General features: G+C 36.0%; 1 protein-coding gene across 6 annotated transcripts in view; it reads left to right on the forward strand.

The window, feature by feature from the left end:
- ARHGAP28 (Rho GTPase activating protein 28) overlaps positions 1–22,540 on the forward strand; it is a 239,700-nt gene that overhangs the window by 118,557 nt on the left and 98,603 nt on the right. For all 6 annotated transcript variants that reach the window (XM_059138757.1, XM_059138751.1, XM_059138753.1 and 3 more), the window contains one exon: positions 21,768–21,970. In XM_059138757.1, coding sequence (XP_058994740.1) covers positions 21,802–21,970 — 169 coding nt within the window. In that variant the 5' untranslated portion in view covers positions 21,768–21,801. The remainder of the gene's footprint in view (positions 1–21,767; positions 21,971–22,540) is intronic.

Genomic DNA, 22,540 nt, shown 5'->3' on the forward strand with positions numbered 1-22,540 from the left:
ATATATTATGGATTAATTTTAATATTATTAATATGAAATAACATTATTTCTGTTTTAAACAATCTATTAGCCTTTAAGGAGACTTAACTAATAAGGTAAAGTCTTTTATATTTACCTGTGTAACTACCATTTCTTATGTTCCTCTTTTCTTTGTACAGATCAAAGTTTTGCTAGATATTTTCCTTCCATTTGAAGGATTTCCTTTAACATTTCTTGAAAGAAAGTTCTGCTGCTCATGAATCTATGATTTTTATTATGCCTGAGAAAACTTGATTTCTCTTTAATTTTTGAAAGATGGCTTCACTGAGTATACAATTGTAGGTTGATAGTTTTTCCTTCAAGTATTTAAAAGATGTTGCTCTGCTTTTTTTAGGTTACATTGTTTTTGACATAAAATCTGGTATTCTTTTATTCGTTCCTCTTTACATGCTGTTTTTGTATTTTACTCTGATTTTAAGAATTTTTTTCTTTATCACTGATTTAAACAATTTGATTATGATGTGCCACCATAGTTTTCTGTGTGTTTCTTATGCTTTGAGTTTATTGAGCTTTTAAAATCAGGGACTTTAGAGAGTTTTCATCAAATTTGGACATTCTGTTTGCGTCTTTTCAAAATCTTCCCTCTGTTCACTCAACACATCATTTTCCCCTAGCTTCTTGAACATGCAGGATAAAATTATAGTAACTTATTTAATGTGCTTGTCTATTAATTCTATCACCTGTGTCATTTCTACATCTGTTTGTATTGATTGAGTTTTCTCCTCTTGGCCACAGCCTTCTCCTCCTTTGCTAGCTTGATAATTTTTTTTAATTGTAATTAATGTTGTGAATTTTATCTTGTTGGGACCAGATATTTTTATATTTTTGTAAATATTTTTGATTTTTTTTTTTCTGGCACTTGAAAACTATGGTGTCTTGCTTTTAAAATTTGTTGGGTGTGATGAGAGTAGCATTTACTCTATGGGAGAGTTATCCCTATGGTAGAGATAAAATGCTTCTGAGTACTCTATCCAAGGTCCTGTAAACCATGAGCTTTTTCACTCTGTCTGCTGAGAATACAAACTATTCCTTACCCTCTGTGATTACTGGGGATCCTATTCTCTGGTGACTTCTAGCCTGTGGTAGTTTCCATATATGAAAACTGAAGACGTGAGTGGAATCCTCTGGAGAGTACCAGGTACTCTTCAGTACCCTACTCTGTGAGCTCCATAGATTCCTTGACTTCAGCTGCATTTCTTAAACTCTGAGAGACCAGCAGCCTCAGCTGGGTTTCCTGTTATGGGAACCATAGCCTGATAGCTCTCTCTAACCTGGGGCTATTACAGGACTCTTTGTTTTCTGTGCTTGTGATCACTGTTTTTAGTCTCCCATCACTTAATAATCTTGAGAATCTTTTAATAGTGTGGGTGGGTGTGTGGATGTATGTGTATGTTGTTCATTTCAGGCCAGAGGTAAATCTGGTTCCTGCTACTTCATCTTGGTTGGAAGCAATAAACTTATTAGACCACCTGACATCTTCCTGTTGGTCATAGAGGCTGTGGACCACCTGACATCTTCCTGTTGGTCATAGAGGCTGTGGTTTATTGTTTCTCACTCCTTTTTAGCTGTGCACCTCTGTTTATGCTGTTTCTATTGATGCCTCTTCAAGTTCACTGATATTTTTTTCCAGTATCAAATCTACTGTTAATTCATTCTATGAATGTTTTATTTCACATGTTGTATTTTTACTTATAGAAATTTCATTGTTTGTATCTTCCGTTTCTTTGTGCATTATGTTCATATCTTAAGTCCTTAAGTATTTTGAGTATTTTCATTATAGCTCTTTTGACCTTTTTTCCTGCCAATTTCATTGTCCCTGTGTCTTTATTATGGCCAGTTTTATTTTGGTTATGAGTCACTTTTTTCTTCCTTTTTCATATCTATTAATTTTGTTTGGCCAATTGAACTTGCAAATTTTAGACGTGGTTTATTAAATTTTATTGTATTTCTTTAAAGATTGCACAGATTTATTTTGGCAAACCATTGTTTGTGGATTTGAGGGAAAGCCAGTGCATTCTAGTGTCTAGTCTACCTCTCACTAGAGTAGTATTTTTTTTTTAAAGATTTTATTTATTTATCTGACAGAGAGAGATCACAAGGAGGCAGAGAGGCAGGCAGAGAGAAAGAGGAGGAAGCAGGCTCCCTGCCGAGCAGAGAGCCTGATGCGGGACTCGATCCCAGGACCCTGAGATCATGACCTGAGCTGAAGGCAGCGGCTTAACCCACTGAGCCACCCAGGTGCCCCAACTAGAGTAGTTTTAATCCTACTAGTAAGACATGAGACTTCTAAGGGTTCTACTGTATGTCCTGTGTACTCTTTTTCTTTACTCTGGCTAATGTTAAGTATTATACTTTGTCATGGGTGAAAGCAAAAGTCCACCTGATATATTTCTAATATATACACCACTGTACATGCAGACATTGCTAACCTTGTTTGAAGTCTGGAAATTTTTTTGTATTAAAACTTGCTGGTTCTTTTCCCAGGAGTTAATTTGTACCTACCATTGTGAAGGTTCAACTTCTGTAGCCCTGGTAGGTGTTTAACCAAATAGTCAAGGGGACCCCTATGCCAGTTCCTGAAGCAATTTCACTTCATAGATCCAGCCATTCTGGTACTCTGACAAGCACATTCTAGCTGACTCAGCCTTTCTGAGTTTTGATATCTGCTCTTTTACCTCTGTGAGACAGCTGCTGGGTTATCTTCAGGATCTCCTTCTCTGTGAAATTGCCTCCAAGTAGATAGGCATATCCACTGGGAGTCTCATTGCATTTGTTTACTTTCTCCTGGCATCACAGTCCTGCATAGCCTGTTTTTAAAGTTTAAAAACAATTGCTTCCTTTCTTTGCCCACTTTCCTAGTTGTTTACAGTAGGAAGGTAATTCTGAACCCTCTTGGTCTCTCATGGTTGGAAATGGAAGCTCACTTTATGATTTTTTTTTTTTTAAGATTTTATTTATTTATCTGTCAGAGAAAGAGAGAGAAAGCACGAGTAAGGGAAACAGCAGGCAGAGGGAGAAACAGGCTCCCTACTGAGTAAGGAGCCCGATGTGGGACTTGATCCCAGGACCCTGGGATCATGATCAGAGGCAAAGGCAAACACTTAACCGACTGGGTCAACCAGGTGTCCCTCACTTTATGAATTTTTAATTGCACATCTGCATACATGAATATATACAGTATTTGTTTGGGTTTTATTTGTCCTTACTAGAAATCTCAATGAGTGTTAGGTTTTGTGGTTTATGGTTCTATTTATAAGAGAGAATAAGAGAAAGCATGAGCAGAGGGAAGGGCAAAGAGAGAGGGAGAAGCAGATTCCCTGCTGAGCATGGAGCCCAGCCTGGGGGTTAATCCCAGGACCCTGGGATCATAACCTGAGCCAAAGGCAGATGCTTAACTGACTGAGCCACCCAGCCACTCTTATGGTATTTGGCACCTTGAGCCTCATACCTAGTACTAGTAGGTACTCAATAAACATTGGTTAAGTTATTCATCATCATCATCATTATCATATTGTAGTCAGCAATACATTTTTGTTCCTTTTACACGTTTCCTATTTCACTTTCACCTCTAAATCACTCTCAGATTAAATTCTTGGATACTTTGCAAAAGCCTTGTATTCTTTTTTCTGCTGCCAAGCCAACATTTTGGCTGATTGGTAAGAAGGTTGAAGCTGAATAGAAAAAATATTCTAGTTTAATGGTCTTTATCTTCATGTGAATTCGAAAGCATTCACATACAAATTACTTTTATGTCTTTCATAGAATTACCAGTAAGTGCATTGATAAAAGTATGCTCAGAATTCCATTAGCCCAGGTTAAGAGGAATGCAGAATGGGTTTGAGAAGTTCTTTGCTTAGGGAAAGGCCACCTAAGGTGGATCTTAAGTCAGGAGGGGAGGGAAGACTCCAAGCTTTGGGAAAGTGTGGCGAGAGCCATTTAGCCTTTAATCTGTAGGATGTGTGGTTGAGGATACCATTGTCCTGAAATCTCATTGCAATATCTAGGTAGAGATGACCAGTAGGCCCTTGGGTGAGTCTGAGAGAGAGTCTGAGAGAGTAGTCAGGAATGGAGTTAAGGACTGGGAAGATATTAATATATAGGTTAACACTAAACTCTGACATTGGAAAAGTTTTTTTTGAAGGGGAGGGATCTATATAGATACATAGAGTATGAAGAACTTTGAGAGAGATACTAATATTTAAGGATCTGTGGTTAAAGAGGATTCAGAAAATAGGCAAAGAAGTACTGGTTGGAAGCGTTTAATGAGAATCAGGATAGAATGGCCTTGCTAGAAGACAGATTTGTGTTTCTCACAAATAGGTAACTTACAAATGAGTGACACCAGAATTCCTGAGGATAAGCATGGGAGTAGAGTTTGTAAAAATACATATACTCAGGTCTTTCCCCAAACCTGAATTGAAAATTTTTGAGTAGGGCCCAGGTACATGCATTTTATCAAGTTCTCTGAGAAATTTTTCACAACATAAAATTATCAGCCACTGGACTAATGTTTCAAGAAGAAAGAATTATCAACTCAATGAAATATAATAGAAAGTACTAGTCTAATCACACTGTAAAAATTCCATGGTATTTGGCCACTTGAAGAATAGTCCTGGATCCTGAATCTTCTTGCTGCTACAACTACTAGAGTCATGTTTTTCCAAGTTTCTTCAAAACTTAATTTGTTAAATTAATAAATGTTCATTGAATGAATGAGTAAAACATCTTAAAATGAAAGATTTTTAATGCTTTTAATAACTATTTTGGTAGATTAGAGAGAAGGAAATGTTTGAGGAAAGAAAAGAGAGGGGCAGGTATCATTTTTGAACCGGTTGATTATATGCTTTTTGAATTCGTTGATTATCATGTGGCTATTCCTCAGATTTGGAAATGGTCCTAGCTTCCATTCCTTTGCAAAGTCTATACTGTTCATTCAGTAAACATTTTCTAAGAGTTTGCTCTGCAGTGGTCCTTTAATACATGTCTGTTAAGTACATCCAAATATACTTTGAAGTACAACAGAGCATATGTATCCCTGCTTATTATGTTTGGAAGTGCAGAGGTATAGGAGAGGCTTGGGAAGTTTTCACTTACCATTGTCCTGGAGGTTTAACACTACAATTTTTTTTTTTCTATTATAATGCTTTTTTTATGCTTTCTTTTGAGAAAAACATAGTGCTTTTTTTTTTTCTGTCACAGATAATAACACCAATAAAATCTTTTTGTGAAAAATCATATTTCTCAAAGGGTTACTCATTAACCATTACTAATATTCACAATCTTTCCCATAATTATTATTTTTTTCCTTAATGAATTAATATATATCCACATTATCCAAAACTTAAGAACGCTGTTCTTTTGCTGCTGTTGTTGTAAGATGTGATTTTAGCATTTTGGCTGGAGAGTGGCATTTTCCTAGAATAATTCTGTAAGGGACATAAGTGGGAAACTGAGTCATTTAGTAAAATTCAAGGTCAGTGAATATAGTTGTACAAGTTATTTATTGAATAAGAATGCCAAAGGGTCAGGTGGGGCAGAGATTCAGCTCTGACCCATTAGGCAAGCCATATTTTTTCAGAGAGGATAGACTTTATTGAATTCATATAATGGTTCTATATAGGCTAACAGAAACCCTGGTAGAATTTTATTTTATAATCTACTGAAGTACAGATATTCTGTTAAGCAGAATCTGCTACTTTTTGCTTTAAAGAAGGAGCTTTTGCAAGGAAAATGAAAGCAAAAATGAAAACTCTTGCCCATTTATGAAAAACCATGAAGAGTCAGCTTCTTTTTTAAATAAACGAAAGCAAACACAATAAAATAGAAGACCTAAGTCCTTTGTGTCATTTGTATCTCTTCTTTACACAAGCTCACCAGTTTTGTGCACAAGAGTCTATTCAGGGAATTACTGATTATCATAATTAATCCCAGCTATTGGTAAAGAAAGAAGATAATGTTACTGGAAAGGAGTGGATAGAAGCCTTAGAAGAGGGAGAACTTCCTGGTTGGGTTATTCTTAGAAAGAAAAAGCTTCCTGTAAAATGACAGAAAAGAAATCACTCTATTTCCCATGGTATAAACTATTGATCAGGGATTTATAGTTGTCTGTCTGCTGTCAGGGATTAGGTACTGAAGTACTAAAGCTATTCATCTTGAATGTTGTAGTTTCAGAGGCAATGGCAACAAGAGCCCCCACCACCTGAGGTGTCAACCATTATGAAATTAGTTATTTGATTCTCTTTTGTAGAACTTACAGCTCTTGTTTTTCCAAAGTTCACATTTTAACATGGGCATTCAAGTTACTGGTCAGTGCCTTTCCCTGTCATTCTGTAACTGGACTTTGAGGACCTTAATTCTCACAGTTGTTTTTATGGCATATTTAGAGTATGCAAAGTGCGCTGACTGCAGGCTCTTAATGGCTTGCTAAAGGAATTTATCTTATGATGAACAATGTTAAGACTAAATTGGAGAGGGTGAGGTAGAGAACCAAATGAAATTACCTTTAACTAGATGTCGATGATGATGATTAACAATAGCAACAATAATAAAAATGTGAATTTAGAATTTATTATTTTATTTTAACCTGGCTGTTATACTTGGGAAATGTCTCTACATGCCACAAGGAAAATTGAGCAAATGGAATTCAGCTTCTACTTCTTTGAATGGTTTTAAATAAAAGATGTGAATTATTGACACTATTTCAAGAAATGCTAATACATCATGATATACCAGCCTATGGATAAATTAAAAATGTGATTTATTTTTAACAGTGCTAATATATTAATTGTAGATGAAATGTATCATAGTTGTTTTTAAATATATGGTATATGTATTTTATAGCCAGTGTATATGGTCTGTTACAATTGCCAGTTTTATTAACTGGCAGAATATCAGGTTTTTAGAGAATTTTGTAATAAAAAATCTTTTTCTTGTGGGGCACTTTTACAGATAGCTCTCTTTGTTATTTAGTGAAAATTTTGACTACTGATAGACTTTTCAACATATGATAAAAATAGGATCCATTTGATTATCATGTGTATTTTAAGAAATCCATTAAGGGAAAAAAGAATTGTCTAATGTAAAAGTATGAAGCTTTTGGGTTGGGTTTTTTGTTGGTGGTGGTTTTTTTTTTGTGTGTGAATGAGTAAAGAATATAAAATATAAATGAATTAGGAGACTGGTGACCAGGGAAAACAAATATGGAATTAGATATAAGAAGATTAAATTTATAGTTATAATTCTCAATAATTAGCATTGTATGCTCTGTGCGCTCTTAGATGAGTTACTCAATTTCTCTAAGCGTCATTTTTCTCATCTGTAAAATGTGATTTATTTGGGCATTGCTCAAATTTCCTCTCAGTTCCCCAACTCTAGGATCCTCTGTTTCATTGGAAACACTAGTTATGGGTTTCCAATTTAAAGCTGTTTGTATGGAAGATAGGAGCCACCATCTTAAGGTTAGCCAATGAAAACAAATGGAACATAAAGTTGTTATTGCTCAAGGGACCCTATAGAACTAAAACCATCATGTAATAAGTCTGAGTGTGGAAAATGTATTGTGAAAAAGGAGAATCGGGGATAATTATTCATCCAAATGGCCAATTCATTCCTGCCAGAATTTAATAAATTGGGTTTATATTTACGTTGGATTTTTACTAAATAGTTTGAAGTTGAGCTGACACTATTGCCCCGTGAGGAAAAAGGCCAGATGAAAACCTTAATAGGATGGACCACACAGCTAGCTGTTTAAAATCCATGTACATGAGAATGAACATGCACATGGGAATGACTGTGTGGGACCCGAAGCTGAGCTACTGCCTGATTATACCTTTGATCTTGTTTGTGATTCTGTCATTGAATTTTTGGAGCTGGAGAAGGACAATAGACAAAAGAATTATAAAATAGTACAAGGATGCCCTAGAATAGCATTTTCATGTTTTGTGGCTGACCATTTAATGACTAGGTAATAACAACAATAAATAGACACTAGAGATGTAGAAGGAAAGAGGTTACATGGTTGCATTCTAGCAACTGTCAAGAGTACCAAAGAGGCACACTTTCAGATGACACCAGATTGAGAACTTATCTGGTCAGTTGCTTTGAAAGTCATGCATAATAGTACTGGCCACAGCAGCCCTTTGGAACCACAGAACAAAAATATACCCTGAAATTTGGTAATAATTGATTACTAATCAAGAGAGAGAATGTGTGGCTTAATTTTGAACTAAGAAGACAATCTTCCAGAAATTTATGTAGATTTCTTGGAGAAGAGTAATTTTAGAAGCACAAAATACATAAATCTCCAAGACTTTTCTAATGACATACATCACTGAAGAGGTAAAGTGTAGAATTCTGTTAAAGAGCAAGGGAAAGCTGCTTTTTCCTTGCATTCTGTTTTATAGACACTCCCCCATAGTTCCTAATTGAATAAAAAATATGAGCCTCTAAGCAATGATTAGGTGTCACCAAACTAGTTTTCCACTAATAATTTTAACTTATCTTTGAGGATAATGTGATTAGTTACTTAGGGGATTGAGCTTCAGCAAAATCAATCTACATCAAAGTCATAAACTGTGTATTTGTTTAAAATGTTCACACTTGGTGATTCCCTTTGCCTTAAAAACAGACATTTTAGCCCGTCACCTATTTAGAGGATTATTAGTCAAATGGGTAAGACTGTTTCCCATCTATGACCATTATACTTTGCTTAAAACAGCCAATAGACTTTCATAGGAGTGTCTCTCTCCATGGCCCCTTTTGAAAATTTGATTTTTTTTTTTGATTCCTAAAACTTATTTGAAATTACAAAAAAAACTTTTTTAAGATTTTTTTTTAAGAGCAGTTTTAGATTCAAAGCAAAATTGAGGGGACGATCCAGAGACTTCCCATATACCACCTGTAGTGCACATGCACAGTCTCCCCTATTATTAACATCCTTTTCCAGAGTGGTACATTTGTTACATTGATGACTTTACACTGACCCATTGTAATCAACTGAAAGTCCATAGTTTACAGTAGAGTTCATTGTTGGAATTGTGCACTCTGTGGGCTTGGACAAATGTGTAATTACCTGTATCCATCATTAAAGTATCATACAGAATGTTTTCATTGCCCTAAATACCCTCTGTGCTCCATGTGTTTCATCCCTCCCAGCGCCCCCTCAAACCTTGGCAACCACTGGTCTTTCTACTATCTCCATAATTTTGCCTTTTCTAGAGTGTCATATTGTTGGAATCATATGGTATGTAGATTTTTCAGATTGTTTTCTTTCACTTAGAAATATACATTGAAGGTTCCTCTGTGTCTTTTCATGATTTGATAGCTCATTTCTTTTTAGCATTTAATAATACTCCATTATTTGGCTGTACCATGTTTATCCATTCACCTGCTAAGGGACATCTTTATTCCCAAATTTTAGCAATTATGGATAAAGCGCCATAAATATCCATGTGCAGGTTTTTGGGTAAACATAAGTTTCCACCTACTTTAGGTAAATACTGAGGAGCGTGATTGCTGTATTATATGGTTAAGAGTATATGTAGTTTTATAAGAAATTGTCAAACTGTCTTCCAAAGCAACTCTAGTTTTTGGCATTCTCAACAGCAATGAATGAAGATTCTTCTTTCTCCCTATCCTCACCAGTATTTTGTGTTGTTAGTGTCAAAGCATTTTTAATTATCAAAATTTTAGAAAGTAATTAGAATTATTTTCTCATATAGTTTTATTATTGATGAACAACTAATATAACAAAATTTATTCTTTTAAAATATACAATTCAGTATGATCAGCATAACACAATAAAAATTTTTAAAATAAAATATACAGTTCAAAAATATAAAGTATACAGTTCAGTGATTCTAGTACAGCCCCCAAAATTGTGATACTGTCACTACTAATTCCAGAGTATATTTATCTTGCCAGAAAGAAACTCCATATCTATAAGCAGTCACTTTCTATTTACCCCTTCCCTCAACCAACATAGGGGAAATTTAAGAAATATTACATTCTCGTTTTTTCATGAATGTTTACATATATCCAAATAAATGATGTATTCTAATTATGTGGTTTAGTGGCCTTTTCTTGGTAAAGCAGTAGACAGAACATGGCATAAATTTCAAAGTCAAGCATATGGAGCTCACTTTATTTTATAGCTACAGATACAGAAAAACATGCTGTCCTCCCTCTACCCTCAAAAAGAGATTCTGTCATTCTTTCTTGCCGAAGAGCTTGTTGTACCATTTGAAGCTCCTCCTTTGTAAATTCCTGGGGTTCAATGTTTAATGGTTGGAAGTTGTTCTTTTCAGGTTGCAATTTATCCCCTTTCTAGACCCGTGCTTGTATTCAGAGGTGATATATACATGCATAAGAATTTAATTGCTGATAGGAACCTCAGTTAGCTGAAAAATTTCCAGCTTTCAGAACCATTTCAGATATTCCCTGAGGAGTAACTGAGATATGTTTGCTGTTTTAAGCCTCCACCTAATCTACAAACACATTTTTCTGTATTTTTTTTCTGCCAACAGAGAGGTTCAGGCAGACCTGTTTACCTTTTGATGGAATAGTTTCATTAGCTTTCTCCTTGTTCTCCAAAGAGGGGTGAGGCAGGCCAAGAGAGGAACAGAAAACCGGGATGGTAGGAGAATGAAGGATGCCAGATGATACTGAAAGACAGAGTCACTGAGCCTGAGAAACCTGCTCTGTGTTCTTGCTTCTATTACTCTGAAACTATAGCTTCCATTTATCACCATTGCCTTTCAAGTGCTTTTTGCAAGATATCCAAGTTGAGCTTGTTTTAAGCATGTTAGAATCCAAAGATTGCTGAGAAACCAGAGCATAAAAACAAGGGATTTGTCTTCTTACTTTACCTAAATGGCCTCCTGAGGGAACTAAGAGGGCAAACAACTGCATTATGGGGACTATGCCTAGGGTCTGTCCCACAGACTGAACAATTTCACTTGCAAGAGCTTTGATGCAAAGGCTTCCTTGAGGTCAGGATCTAAGATGATTTCTCTAGATGACTATGCTGAGCTGCCATTGGCATCATTCAAAGAGAGTGACAATGGAAAATTCAATCCTTTTTTCAGAAAGAGGAAGGGGAAATTTTTGTGATTTTGGCATATTCTTTCTGCTTCTTTTGGAATATATTTGATTTGAGAACAATGTGAATACATTCCTGTATATTTAGACAGGGATATCTTCAGTGGGAATGAAGTTTAACTTTAGAGTGTACTGACCAAGGCCATACCAAGACATGGGATTAGGCACATAATTTGGTAGCTCCTTAAATTGAAGATCATTACATTAGACACATCTTCTTTTAGTAAGCCTATGTATTCGTTTTTGTTTTTGTTTTAAGATTTTATTTATTTATTTGACAGAGCGAGACACAGTGAGAGAAAGAAAACAAGTATACTGGAGGAGTGGGAAAGGGAGAAGCAACCTCACTATGGAGCAGGGAGCCTGATGTGGGTCTCGATCCCAGGACCCTGGGATCATAACCTGAGCTGAAGGCAGATGCTTAATGATTGAGCCACTCAGGCACACAAGACTGTTTATTCTTACTTGACTAATTCCCTTAAAGGAGTGGAGTTAGAGAAGGCATCTAATCTTACCCTATTGCAAATGAATTAATGAAGTATTCTTTCCAGTTACATCCTTTGGGAGTCCTTCAGACTGCAAGTAACAATAACAACAACAAAGGGTAGATTTGTTTTTAAAATTAGGAGCTTATCCTCACATTTCTAGAGAAGTTTAGAGATAGGCAACATCTGAAATTATTTCTGAGATGCAGTAATGGCAGGGCCTGTCTCTGCAATTTTCTTGAGTTTTCTCTCATCATTGCAAGATGCCTACTGAGACATTAGTCATCTTGTCTACATTTCAAGAAGGGAGAATGAGGAAGAAAAAGTGATAGCACTTATTTCAGTAAAACAAAAGATCTCTCTGAAACCATGATGTGACTTTGGCCAGAATTGTGTAAGATAGCCCTTTGTGGCCTAAGGAAGTAAGGCTTGGGCATGGGGTTGGGTCAGAGAAAAATTATGACAAATGCAGTTTTATTTATCTCATTATATTTCTTATGATATTTTAGTGCCCTGATGATATTTTAGCACCCACTATAGCCTTACTGTAAGTTTAGTTACAAGTGTGCTAAAAAATTAAATTATAGCAGTCCGTTATTAACACATGGTCTTACTATGTGCTGTGCATTTCACATGTATTAACTCAATCCTTATAATAGCCCCAGGACATGTATGTGACTGATATTCCCTTTTTACAGATTAGGCAGTGGAGGAACAGAGGTTCAGTAGCTTGCTCTGTAGGTCATAGATCCAGAAAGTGCCAGAGCCCGCATTGAAACCTGGGCCAGCTGGCTTCACAGTTTTTCTTAAAATAACCATATTATATTTCTTTTATGGTATAAAGACATGTATAGCCATACACAGATACAGTAATACCTAAGGGGGCTTTTGAAATTAAGAAAGATTATTGTAGGGAAAGTATTTGGACAGGATTGAAAGGTTTGAATTTATATTCTGGCAAATATTTCTGAGTTCCTGTTACTGACCAGATACTGTGTAAATGAGACAGACATGGTTCCTCTATATTCTACTGGGGAAAATCAATCCCCAAAAATGAAGTAAGTGAGTAGATGAAGTGTAAGTTGTTGATGGATGGGGAAAAGGAAATGCAGAAAGCTGAGATGACGGATAACTGGAAGAATGCTAATTTAGGATGGCTAGGAAAAGATCCCCTGAGGAAGTGACATTTACCTTGGGAGCTGAATGATGAGAGGCATCTTGGCATGGAAATAGTAGGAGAATGTTCCAGACAGAAAAACCAGTAAAGGAAAATTTCCTGAGGGAAGAAACAGCTTGTCTTTTTAGAGAAACTGAGAAAAGATTAGCATGCCTAGTGCTAACGCCGGAGAGAGTGATATAAGGAGTGACTGCAGAAGCAGTTTGAGGACAGAACGTGCTGGGCCATGAAATCCTAGAAGAGCATTTACATTTTATTGTAATTGCAGTGGGAAGTTATGTGTCTCCACTTTGCTGTTGGTAACTGTTTTCCTCATTATATAATGAGACATGAATTCTTGTTTTGGCTGCTTTATGGAGTTAATGTAAGGATCAAATGATGTAATGTGTATGGTAGTAAATTGATATATATGAAATTCTTTACAAGAGACAGTAAGGGCCCATAGGTTATTTCTTAGCAAAAGTTATATCTTTTAAACATATTCTATGGAATATACTTAGAAAAATTGGACTTGGGTTAGAGCTAGCAGTTCATTAGCAAATACGATGTTAAAAGAAATCAGATATGTTTACAATGTTCTGTGGGAGTTCTACTTCCATTTAGGGCTAGACTACATGGTGGCTGACTCTCTTTCCCACCATAGCAACTAGAGAACAAAGGATAAATGTAAACATGATATGTTTTAAAAACTGGTGGAGAGCTATGGACACACCACCTAAAGGAGATAAATCTCAGGGAGGGCAGAGCTCCTCCTAGGTGACAGAGCCCAGTTGTCATTCCCTCCCTGGGCATATTTTCCCCCCTGAGTCTTTACAGCTGATGATGATACTGCTTGGGTGGAGGGCCTCTGCTGTGGCAAGGAGATAGCAGTACAACTGTTAATGGCTGTCTGTACTGCAGAGCAGATTGGAATCTGTTGAAGCCCCAAATGTAGGACCTCCACACCTCATAATCATCTCCCTTGAGATTTTTTTCTGAGAGCCCTACAATATAGGAGGCTGGGGGCTAGACTCTAAATCAGAGAGAGTTCTTAGTTCCATGGTGTTTAACCTAAAGCCCTCCTTGGTGGTGGGGTGGGAACTATAAACACACAGGACATTTAAAACATTTAGAACCAGAGGTAACCTAAAACTGATTAAAGTTGTAATATAACCCAGACCCAGGTCAACTCCTAATTGGAGCGAAGTGATCTGTGTCTTACTCTAATTACTAGACAGAAGAAAAGGGAAATTGCTATTAACTCCAGTTTTCTAGAGTTCCTTTAAAAACAATGTCTGCACAGAACAAAAAATTATGGGATTAGTAAAAGAAAGGGAAAATGTGTCCCATAAACAATTGACTGGTATTTGATCACTATAGAAGGCATACTGATGGCACAGACTTTGACATTAAGAGACAAGAACCTTTAAATAAAGATAATTGTTAAAGGAATCAAAGGAAAAGTTGCATAAAATGGATAAAAGATGAATATGTCAACAGAGAAATAGAATCTCTAAAAAGAACTAACTTGACATATGAAAAGAACATAATACCAGACTTGAAGCATTCCTTGGATGAACTTAACAATGGACTAGATGCATAGAAGAAAAGAAAAGTGAACTTGAAGACAGGGTAGTAGAAATTCAACTGAAAAACAGAGAAAGAGTGAGAGGAAAAGCAAAGCAGACCAAGAGGGGCATTTGGGACAATATCAAATGGCTGACATACATGTTATTGGAGTTCAAAAGAAGACAAGAGAGAGAGTGGGACCAAAAATAAAAAAGGAAGAAGAGGAAGAAGAAAAATGGGTAATTGTTCAAAATTGATGAAAGACATTGGCCCACAGATTTTAAGAAACTCAGTAAATCTCATGCAAAATAAAAACAAAACCACGGTGTAGGCATTTCGTAATTAAACATAAATTAAACATAAAAACATAGAAAGAGAACATTTATGAAAAACATCTAGAAAAAGGACATTTAGAAGTATCTCAATAAAAATTATAATAAACTTCTGATCAGATTAAAGAGTTCAGATGTCAATGGGATGACATTTATAAAAGGTCTTAAAAAACAATAAAAACTGCTAGCCTAGAATTCTTTGCCCAGTAAACAAATTCACCACATTGAAAAGGAATTAAAGATGTATTCAGAAAGAAATCTAAAGGAGTTTGTTGGCAGCAGATACACAGTACAACAAGTGCTAAGGAAAAAAAAAAAAGAGGAAATGCCAAATGAAGTTCTCAGAGCTGACTGCAAATGATCTGTTATGGGTACAGAGACATGTGGGAATAAATATAAGAACACCATAAAGGATAAATATAAAAGACTACTTATTTAATTTTTAAAAAGATTATTGACTTTTTAAGTCAGTTGACAGGTAAAGAGAGAATTATGCTACTTTAAGGTATTTATGTTGTTCTCAAGTTGTAAAATACTAAATCAGGGTAGACTCTAAGAAGTTTTAGATCTCCAGTAATCATTACTACATAATATAAGTCATTTCTAGAAAAATAATGGAATTTTTATTCCATTATTATTGTTAATGGAATAATAAAATCTTTTTTTAATGCCACTTTGGATTTATGGAAATTACCATGCTCTTAAAATCTAATTTGAAACCTAATGGTGTTTTACCAACAAAAGTTACTGTGTAATACAATTGCATTCTGTTTTTCGTGTAATGTTTTTTTGGTATTGTTTTGGAATTAAAATATACAAACAGTTTAAGAAAATTAAGCTCTATTTATCCTAATATGGTAAGGTATGAAACTACAGATTAAATCTCATCAAAGTGTTGGATGAGCCTCAGGATCACAGTTATGTAATATTTTAAGAGTGGAAGGTCATGACCCTTACTCTGTCCCGGGATGAAGGGGGAAATATTTGGATCCCTGATTAAAGAAGTGAGAACTCTTCCAAATGTGCTTTTCCCAAAAATACTGTCTGACTTCTTTGCCAAAAAAAAAAAGTTGATCACTGCATTTATAGAATTCTTTGGGTGGATTATCTCAAAATGAACCAGTGTGTCACTCAGATGCTCATGATCTATATTTTGCCTCTGTTTTCCTTGCCCCAGCAGAATGTTTACGAGTAGATGTTTCTGTACTAGAGTTCTACAGAGTTGTTAGTGGCTTTCAGTATTGGTCTTATTGCAAAAGGGAGAAGTCTTAAGAGCCTAAAAATAATAAAGGAAGCAGTAAGCATCATGATACCTTTGTCAATTTCATATGTACTAAAACCATTAGAATCAGTCTTCTCAAACTGTAAAGAATTCAGTAGAAAACTCTTACCACCCAAGTTTTAAACACAGCTGCCTAAAATTATTTTTATCACATAGCATAGCATAAGAAAATAAAAGTAGATAGTTCATACTTTCCTAAAATGCTTTGAGTTTTATAAATTAATTAGCTAACTCACGGTCAGTTGATGTTCAAACCTGGCATTACTTATCAATATGATAGTGTTAGGATCAGTGATAAAATTCCAGAAATTTCTGCTAAAAGCAACTTATAAATGTAGGATTCCTGGAGGTATAGAAAATATCATACGGATTTTTCTTACTCCCCTCTCTTTGTTTGCTCATTCAAATGAGTGTTCTTTGCATATGCTGTAGGGCGTGGCCAAATTCCATAGCAGTCCACTGCTGCTCTGTATATAAAAATGAAACTTCCCTAAATGAGTCATAGTGCCACGGATGGATACTGGTATGCCATTGCTTTGGTTGCCTCTTTCCGTCTAGGAGTTCTTGTTTGGGGTGTAACAGCTCAGACTGCACATTAGTTAAGAGGTAGTTTCAGCCTTTTGGTTCAACTTTGCCTAACCAAGGATAAGAAGGCATACTTGGAGTTCTTTGAAAGAAGTTGCACACCCACTCCAAATTGGAAGATTAATAAGAAGGAAAAAATAACATAAGAGTAAGAACAGATGATCATACTGCATAATGCAGCTCAGTTATTCATGGTTGGAGACTGAAGTGTTCTTGTTAATCAGACATTGTTCCTAGGAAATATGATATTTGTCAATCATATGTCTTAGAAATCAAATGTATTTTGAATTTCTTCCAGTTTTATTGAGATATTTGACATATAACATTGGGTTAAATATAAGATGCATGCATGCTGATTTGATACATGTATATATTGCAAAATGATTACCATAACAATAAGATCCCTTAACACATCACCACCTCACATAAAAATAATTTTTGTTTTAAAGATTTTATTTATTTATTTGACAGAGATCACAAGTAGGCGGAGAGGCAGGCAGAGAGGAAGGGAAGCAGGCTCCCTGCTGAGCAGAGAGCCCGATGCAGGGCTCGATCCCAGGACCCTAGGATCATGACCTGAGCTGAAGGCAGAGGCTTTAACCCACTGAGCCACCCAGGTGCTCCCAAAATAATTTTATTTTTATGCAAATCTTAAAAATTTCTGAGAATTCCAGCATTTTGGCATGTATGCCCCCCATTGTGTCTCTTGATTTTTAAACTAACATTTGTTCGATAGTTTTATGTTCTAAAGGCATACACGTGCAAATTTATTTAGTGATTGAAGCAACTCCATGAGAAAGTGCCCCATGAAGCTGCTCCATGCTCTTCTCAGCTGTGTGTCTTCAAGATTGACAGTGGTCCTATTGTGGCCCTCCATAGATAACAGGAGCCTGCTCTGCCCTCCTCAGTGGTTGGGCCCCACGCTTTGTGGTAATACGGTTCTCCGTGAACTAACTATGGGTGTTTGTGGGCCAGGTCATTACCCTCTTCCTCACCCTAATGTAGGGTAATTCTATTTAATGTCACAAATTATTTCCTCGCACTATCTCATTATTTCAGCAGCCAACTTGTTAAAAATATTTGTTTGTTTGTTTGTTTGTTTAAAGTAGGCTCCATGCCTGGTGTCGACCCCAGTGTGGGCTTGAACTTATGATCCTGAGATAAAGAGTCAGCTACTCAACTGACTGAGCCTCCTAGGCTCCCAGTTTTTTGTCAATTTTTAAAAATTCTGATAAAATCTTAAAAATTCTGGTAAAATACATATAAGATAAAATTTACCATCTTAACCATTTTTAAGCATATGGCTCAGTGGTATCAAGACACTCACATTGTTGTAACTATCTCTACTACTTCTTTCCAGAACTCTTTTTCTCTTGTAAAACTGAAACTCTATACTCTTTAAACAAAAACTTCTCATTCCCTCATGCCCACTGAAACCTGAGTTTCATGATTTGACATTTATATATTAATAATATTTTTAAAAAATGCTCACGATGACAAGTATAGTCAATGTATGTCTCCAAACAACATTATTACAATTTATTGACTATATTCCCCATGCTGTACTTTTCATCCCCAAGACTTACAACTGGAATTTTGTACCTCTTAATCCCCTTCACCTATTTCATGCATGGCTCTACTCCTCTCCCCTCCCCTCTGGAAACCACCAGTTTGTTCTCTGTATTTATGATTCTGATTTTTTGTTAGTTGTTCATTTGTTTTGTTTTTTAGATTCCATATAAGTGAAATCATATGGCATTTGTTTTTCTCTGACCTATTTCACTTAGCATAATACACTCTAGGTCTATTCATGTTGCTGAAAAGTCAAGAGTTTATTCTTTTTAACTCTGAGTAATACTCCATATTTGTGTGTGTGTGTGTGTGTGTGTGTGTGTGTGTGTTTATCACATTCTTTATCCATTCATCTATCAGTGGACACACGTTTCTTCCATATCTTGGCTGTTATAAATACCACTGCAATAAATATAGGGGTGCACATATCTTTTCAAATTAGTGTTTTAATTTTCTTCAGGTAAATACATGGAAGTGGAATTACTGGATTGAATTATATTCTTATTTGTAAATTTTTGAAGAACCTTCATACTCTTTTTCTGTAGTGGCTGCACTAATGTACATTCTCACCAACAGTACACAGGGGTTCCCTTTTCTCCACATTTTTGCCAACCCTTGTTATTTTTTGTCTTTTTTATACTAACCATTCTGACTGGTGTGAGGTGATATCTTATTGTAGTTTTGATTTACATTTCCCTAACAATTAATCATGTTGAGCATCCGTTTATGTGTCTTTGACTACTTTGTTTTTCTTCTTTGGAAAAGTGTCTGTTTAGGTCCTCTGCTCATTTTTATTTAGACTTTTTTTTTTGGTGTTGAGTTTTATGAATTTTTTATATATTTTGGATATTAACCCCTTGTGTAACCACATCCCAGCAGACGCTAAGCCAGAGGTGTATGATGGTCTGGCGAGATTGAAGAAATTACTCAGAGACGGAGATCAAGACATAGATTTATTGGGAGAACTTACATAGAGTATGTCTACAAACAGCCAACTGGACAAAGCATCCACTTCTGGAATCTACGTGTTGTAATCTTTTATAGTATAGCTATTAGCCTGCAACTATCTGTAGCTATAAGGGTGTTGCTCTGGGTTGACACCCCTGGAGCCCCTAACCTTGAAAACTGAACAATATATTCTACTCATTCTGTTTGATGGGAATATAGAAGGAGGATAAGATCTCAAGATAATGATTAGCAGGGACATTTGGGTCATGCTTGCATAAATCACCCTTCCAGTGTGCACCATACACTCCTTACCAGATGTACCATTTGTAAATATCTTTCCCCAGTCAATAAGTTTCCTATTTGTTGTGTTGTTTCCTTCCTTCCTCCACTGTCCAGAGTTCTTTAGCCTGATGGATTGCCAGTTGTTTATTTTTGTTTTTGTTACCCTTGCCTGAGGAACCACATCCCCAAAAATACTACTTAGACTGATGTCCAAGAGAATACTGCCCATGTTTTCTTTTAGGAGTTTTATGGTATCAGGTCTTACATTTATGTCTTTAATCCATTTTAAATTTATTTTTGTATCTTGGTATAGGAAGGTGGTTCACTTTTTGGGGGAAGTTTACGATTTTATTTATTTATTTGAGATAGAGAGAGAGACCACGAGCAGCAGAGGCAGAGGGAGAAGCAGGCTGCCCCTGAGCAGGGAGCCCGATGTGGGACTCGATCTCAGGATGCCAGGATTATGACCTGAGCTGAAGGCAGGCACTTAACCAACTAAGCCACCCAAGTGTCCCAGAGTGATTCAGTTTTATTCTTTTGCATGTACCTGTCTAGTTTTCTCAATACCATTTAATGAAGAGACTGCCTTTTCCCCATTGTATATTAACTTCTTTGTTATAGATTAATTGACTGTATAAGTGTGGGCTTATTTCTGGGTTCTCTAGTCTGTTCCATAGATCTATGTGCCTTGTGACAGTATTATACTGTTTTAATTACTGTAGCTTTGTAATATAGTTTAAAATCTGTGATTGTGATACCTACAACTTATCTTTCTCAAGATTGCTCTGTCTCTTCAAATTCTTTTGTAGTTCCATAAAAATCTTAGGATTATTTGTTTTAGTTTTGTGAAAAATACTATTATTATTTTGATAGGGATTGCATTGAGTCTGTAGATTGCTTGGGGCGTATGGACATTTTAACAATACAAATTCTTCCAGTCCATGAGCATGATGTGTATTACCATTTACTTGAGTTGTCTTCAACTTCTCTCACCAGTGTCTTATGGTTTTCAAAGTACAGGTCTTTCACTTCCTTTGTTAAATTTATTACTAGGTCTTTTATTCTTTTTGATGATGTTGTAAATAGGATTATTTTCTTAATTTCTCTCTCTGCTAATTCATTATTAGTGTATAGAAGCACTACAGGGCACCTTAGTGGCTCAGTTAAACATCTGTCTTCAGTTCAGGTCATGATCTCAGGGTTCTGGGATCAAGCCCAACATCAGTCTCCCAGTTCAGCATGGAGTCTGCTTCTCCTTCTCCCTTGACCTGTCTCTCCCCACTTGTGTGCATGTTCTCTCTCTCTGAAATAAACAAATAAAATCTTTAAAAAAAAGGAAACTCCGGGGCGCCTGGGTGGCTCAGTGGGTTAAAGCCTCTGCCTTCAGCTCAGGTCATGATCCCAGGGTTGTGGGATCGAGCCCCGTATCGGGCTCTCTGCTCAGCGGGGAGCCTGCTTCCCCTCTCTCTCTGCCTGCCTCTCTGTCTACTTGTGATTTCTGTCAAATAAATAAATAAAATCTTAAAAAAAAAAAAAAGGAAACTCCACAAATTTCAGTGTATTAATTTTGTATCTTGTGGTTTTATTGAATTCATGGATTGATTCTAATAGTTATTGGTGGCATTTTTAGGATTTTCTATATAGTATCATGTCATCTGCAAATACTGATGGTTTCACTTCTTCCTTATATATTTGGAAGCCTCACATCTTTTTCTTATCTGATTGTTGTCACTAGGACTTCTAGAGCTGTACTGGATAAAAATGTGAGAGTAGACATTTTTGTTCCTTATCTTATAGGAAAAGTTTCAGTCTTTCACCACTGAGTATGGTGTTAGTTGTGACTTTGTCACATATCACCTTTATTATGTTGAGATATGTTCCCTCTATAATCACTTTATTAAGAGGTTTTGTCATGAATGGATACTGAATTTTGTTTTATGTTTTTTTCTGCATCTTTTGAGATGATCTATGGTTAATATTCTTTCTTTTGTGATTGTTATATGTCATGTTGATTGATTTGCAGATATTGAGCCATTCTTGCATCCTTGGAATAGTGATATTGAATGATTCTTTTAATGTATTATTGAATTCAGTTTGCTAATTGAGGATTTTTGTAGCTGTGTTCATCAGAGATATTGGCTTGAACTATATGTTTTGGCTAATACAAGTAACTTCATACTTTATGAGTGTGTGAAAATTATAAAAAGTATTTTCATGGGGATTCCTGCATAGCCACAAAGTCATTATGAATTATAGAGAATAAAATAGAAGGGCCACCACTGAATGCAGATTATTCTCCCAAACCCCTCTCTGTGACACTTAACTTCATTTCTCCACTGATTTTAAGCCTAAATTTTATTTTGTGATTTATAACATCAAAGACTGATTTTTATTAACAACAGATATTATTCTTTCTGCAGAAAATCTATTCCTCGCTGCCGAAGAATTAACAGGATGCTCTCCAACGAGTCCCTACATTCTCCTGCATTTAGCCGCTCCAACTCACAAGCCTCCATAGACAGCACCTCCATGGAGGAGTTTTTGCGGGAAATAGAAAGCATTAAAGAGAACAGCATGGGAGGACAGGAAGAACAGATACCAGCTGAAGTCAAGCCTGTGGATGGTAAGGTGCAGGACCTTTTGTCCCATATGTTTACTGTCTTTCTTTGTGTGCTCTCTCTTATTCTGTTTGCAGGTCGACATCATTCCAATAGTAATTTAACAAATGAAATCTGTGGAATTTGTCATATCAGCTCCCAGCTCTCACTGATTTATATCTACTGGATTGGCTAATGGTGGCTTCTATACATGGTGACATTATCTAAGGAGGGCTGTCAAAATCCAAATTGATTCCTTACATATCTACTTAGGGATGCTGTGCCTATCACTGATTTGATTCATCATCATTTAGCAGACTGAGTATTCTGGTTTTAATGGCTTTTACATTTGTATGCTTGACTATTAATTCCAAAAAAGAAAGAGAGAGAAAGAGAAGGGAAAATAATTCCCTACAATTTTGGAGGAAAAAAATTGATTCTGAGGCATTTACTAGCATTAATTTTTTTTTAAAGATTTTTATTTATTTGACAGAGATCACAAGTAGGCAGAGAGGCAGGCAGAGAGAGAGAGGAGGAAGCAAGCTCCCTGCTGAGCAGAGAGCCCGATGTGGGGCTCGATCCCAGGACTCTGGGAT

The sequence above is a fragment of the Mustela lutreola genome, chromosome 11 (assembly GCF_030435805.1).
Source record: "Mustela lutreola isolate mMusLut2 chromosome 11, mMusLut2.pri, whole genome shotgun sequence".
Taxonomy (NCBI): domain Eukaryota; kingdom Metazoa; phylum Chordata; class Mammalia; order Carnivora; family Mustelidae; genus Mustela; species Mustela lutreola.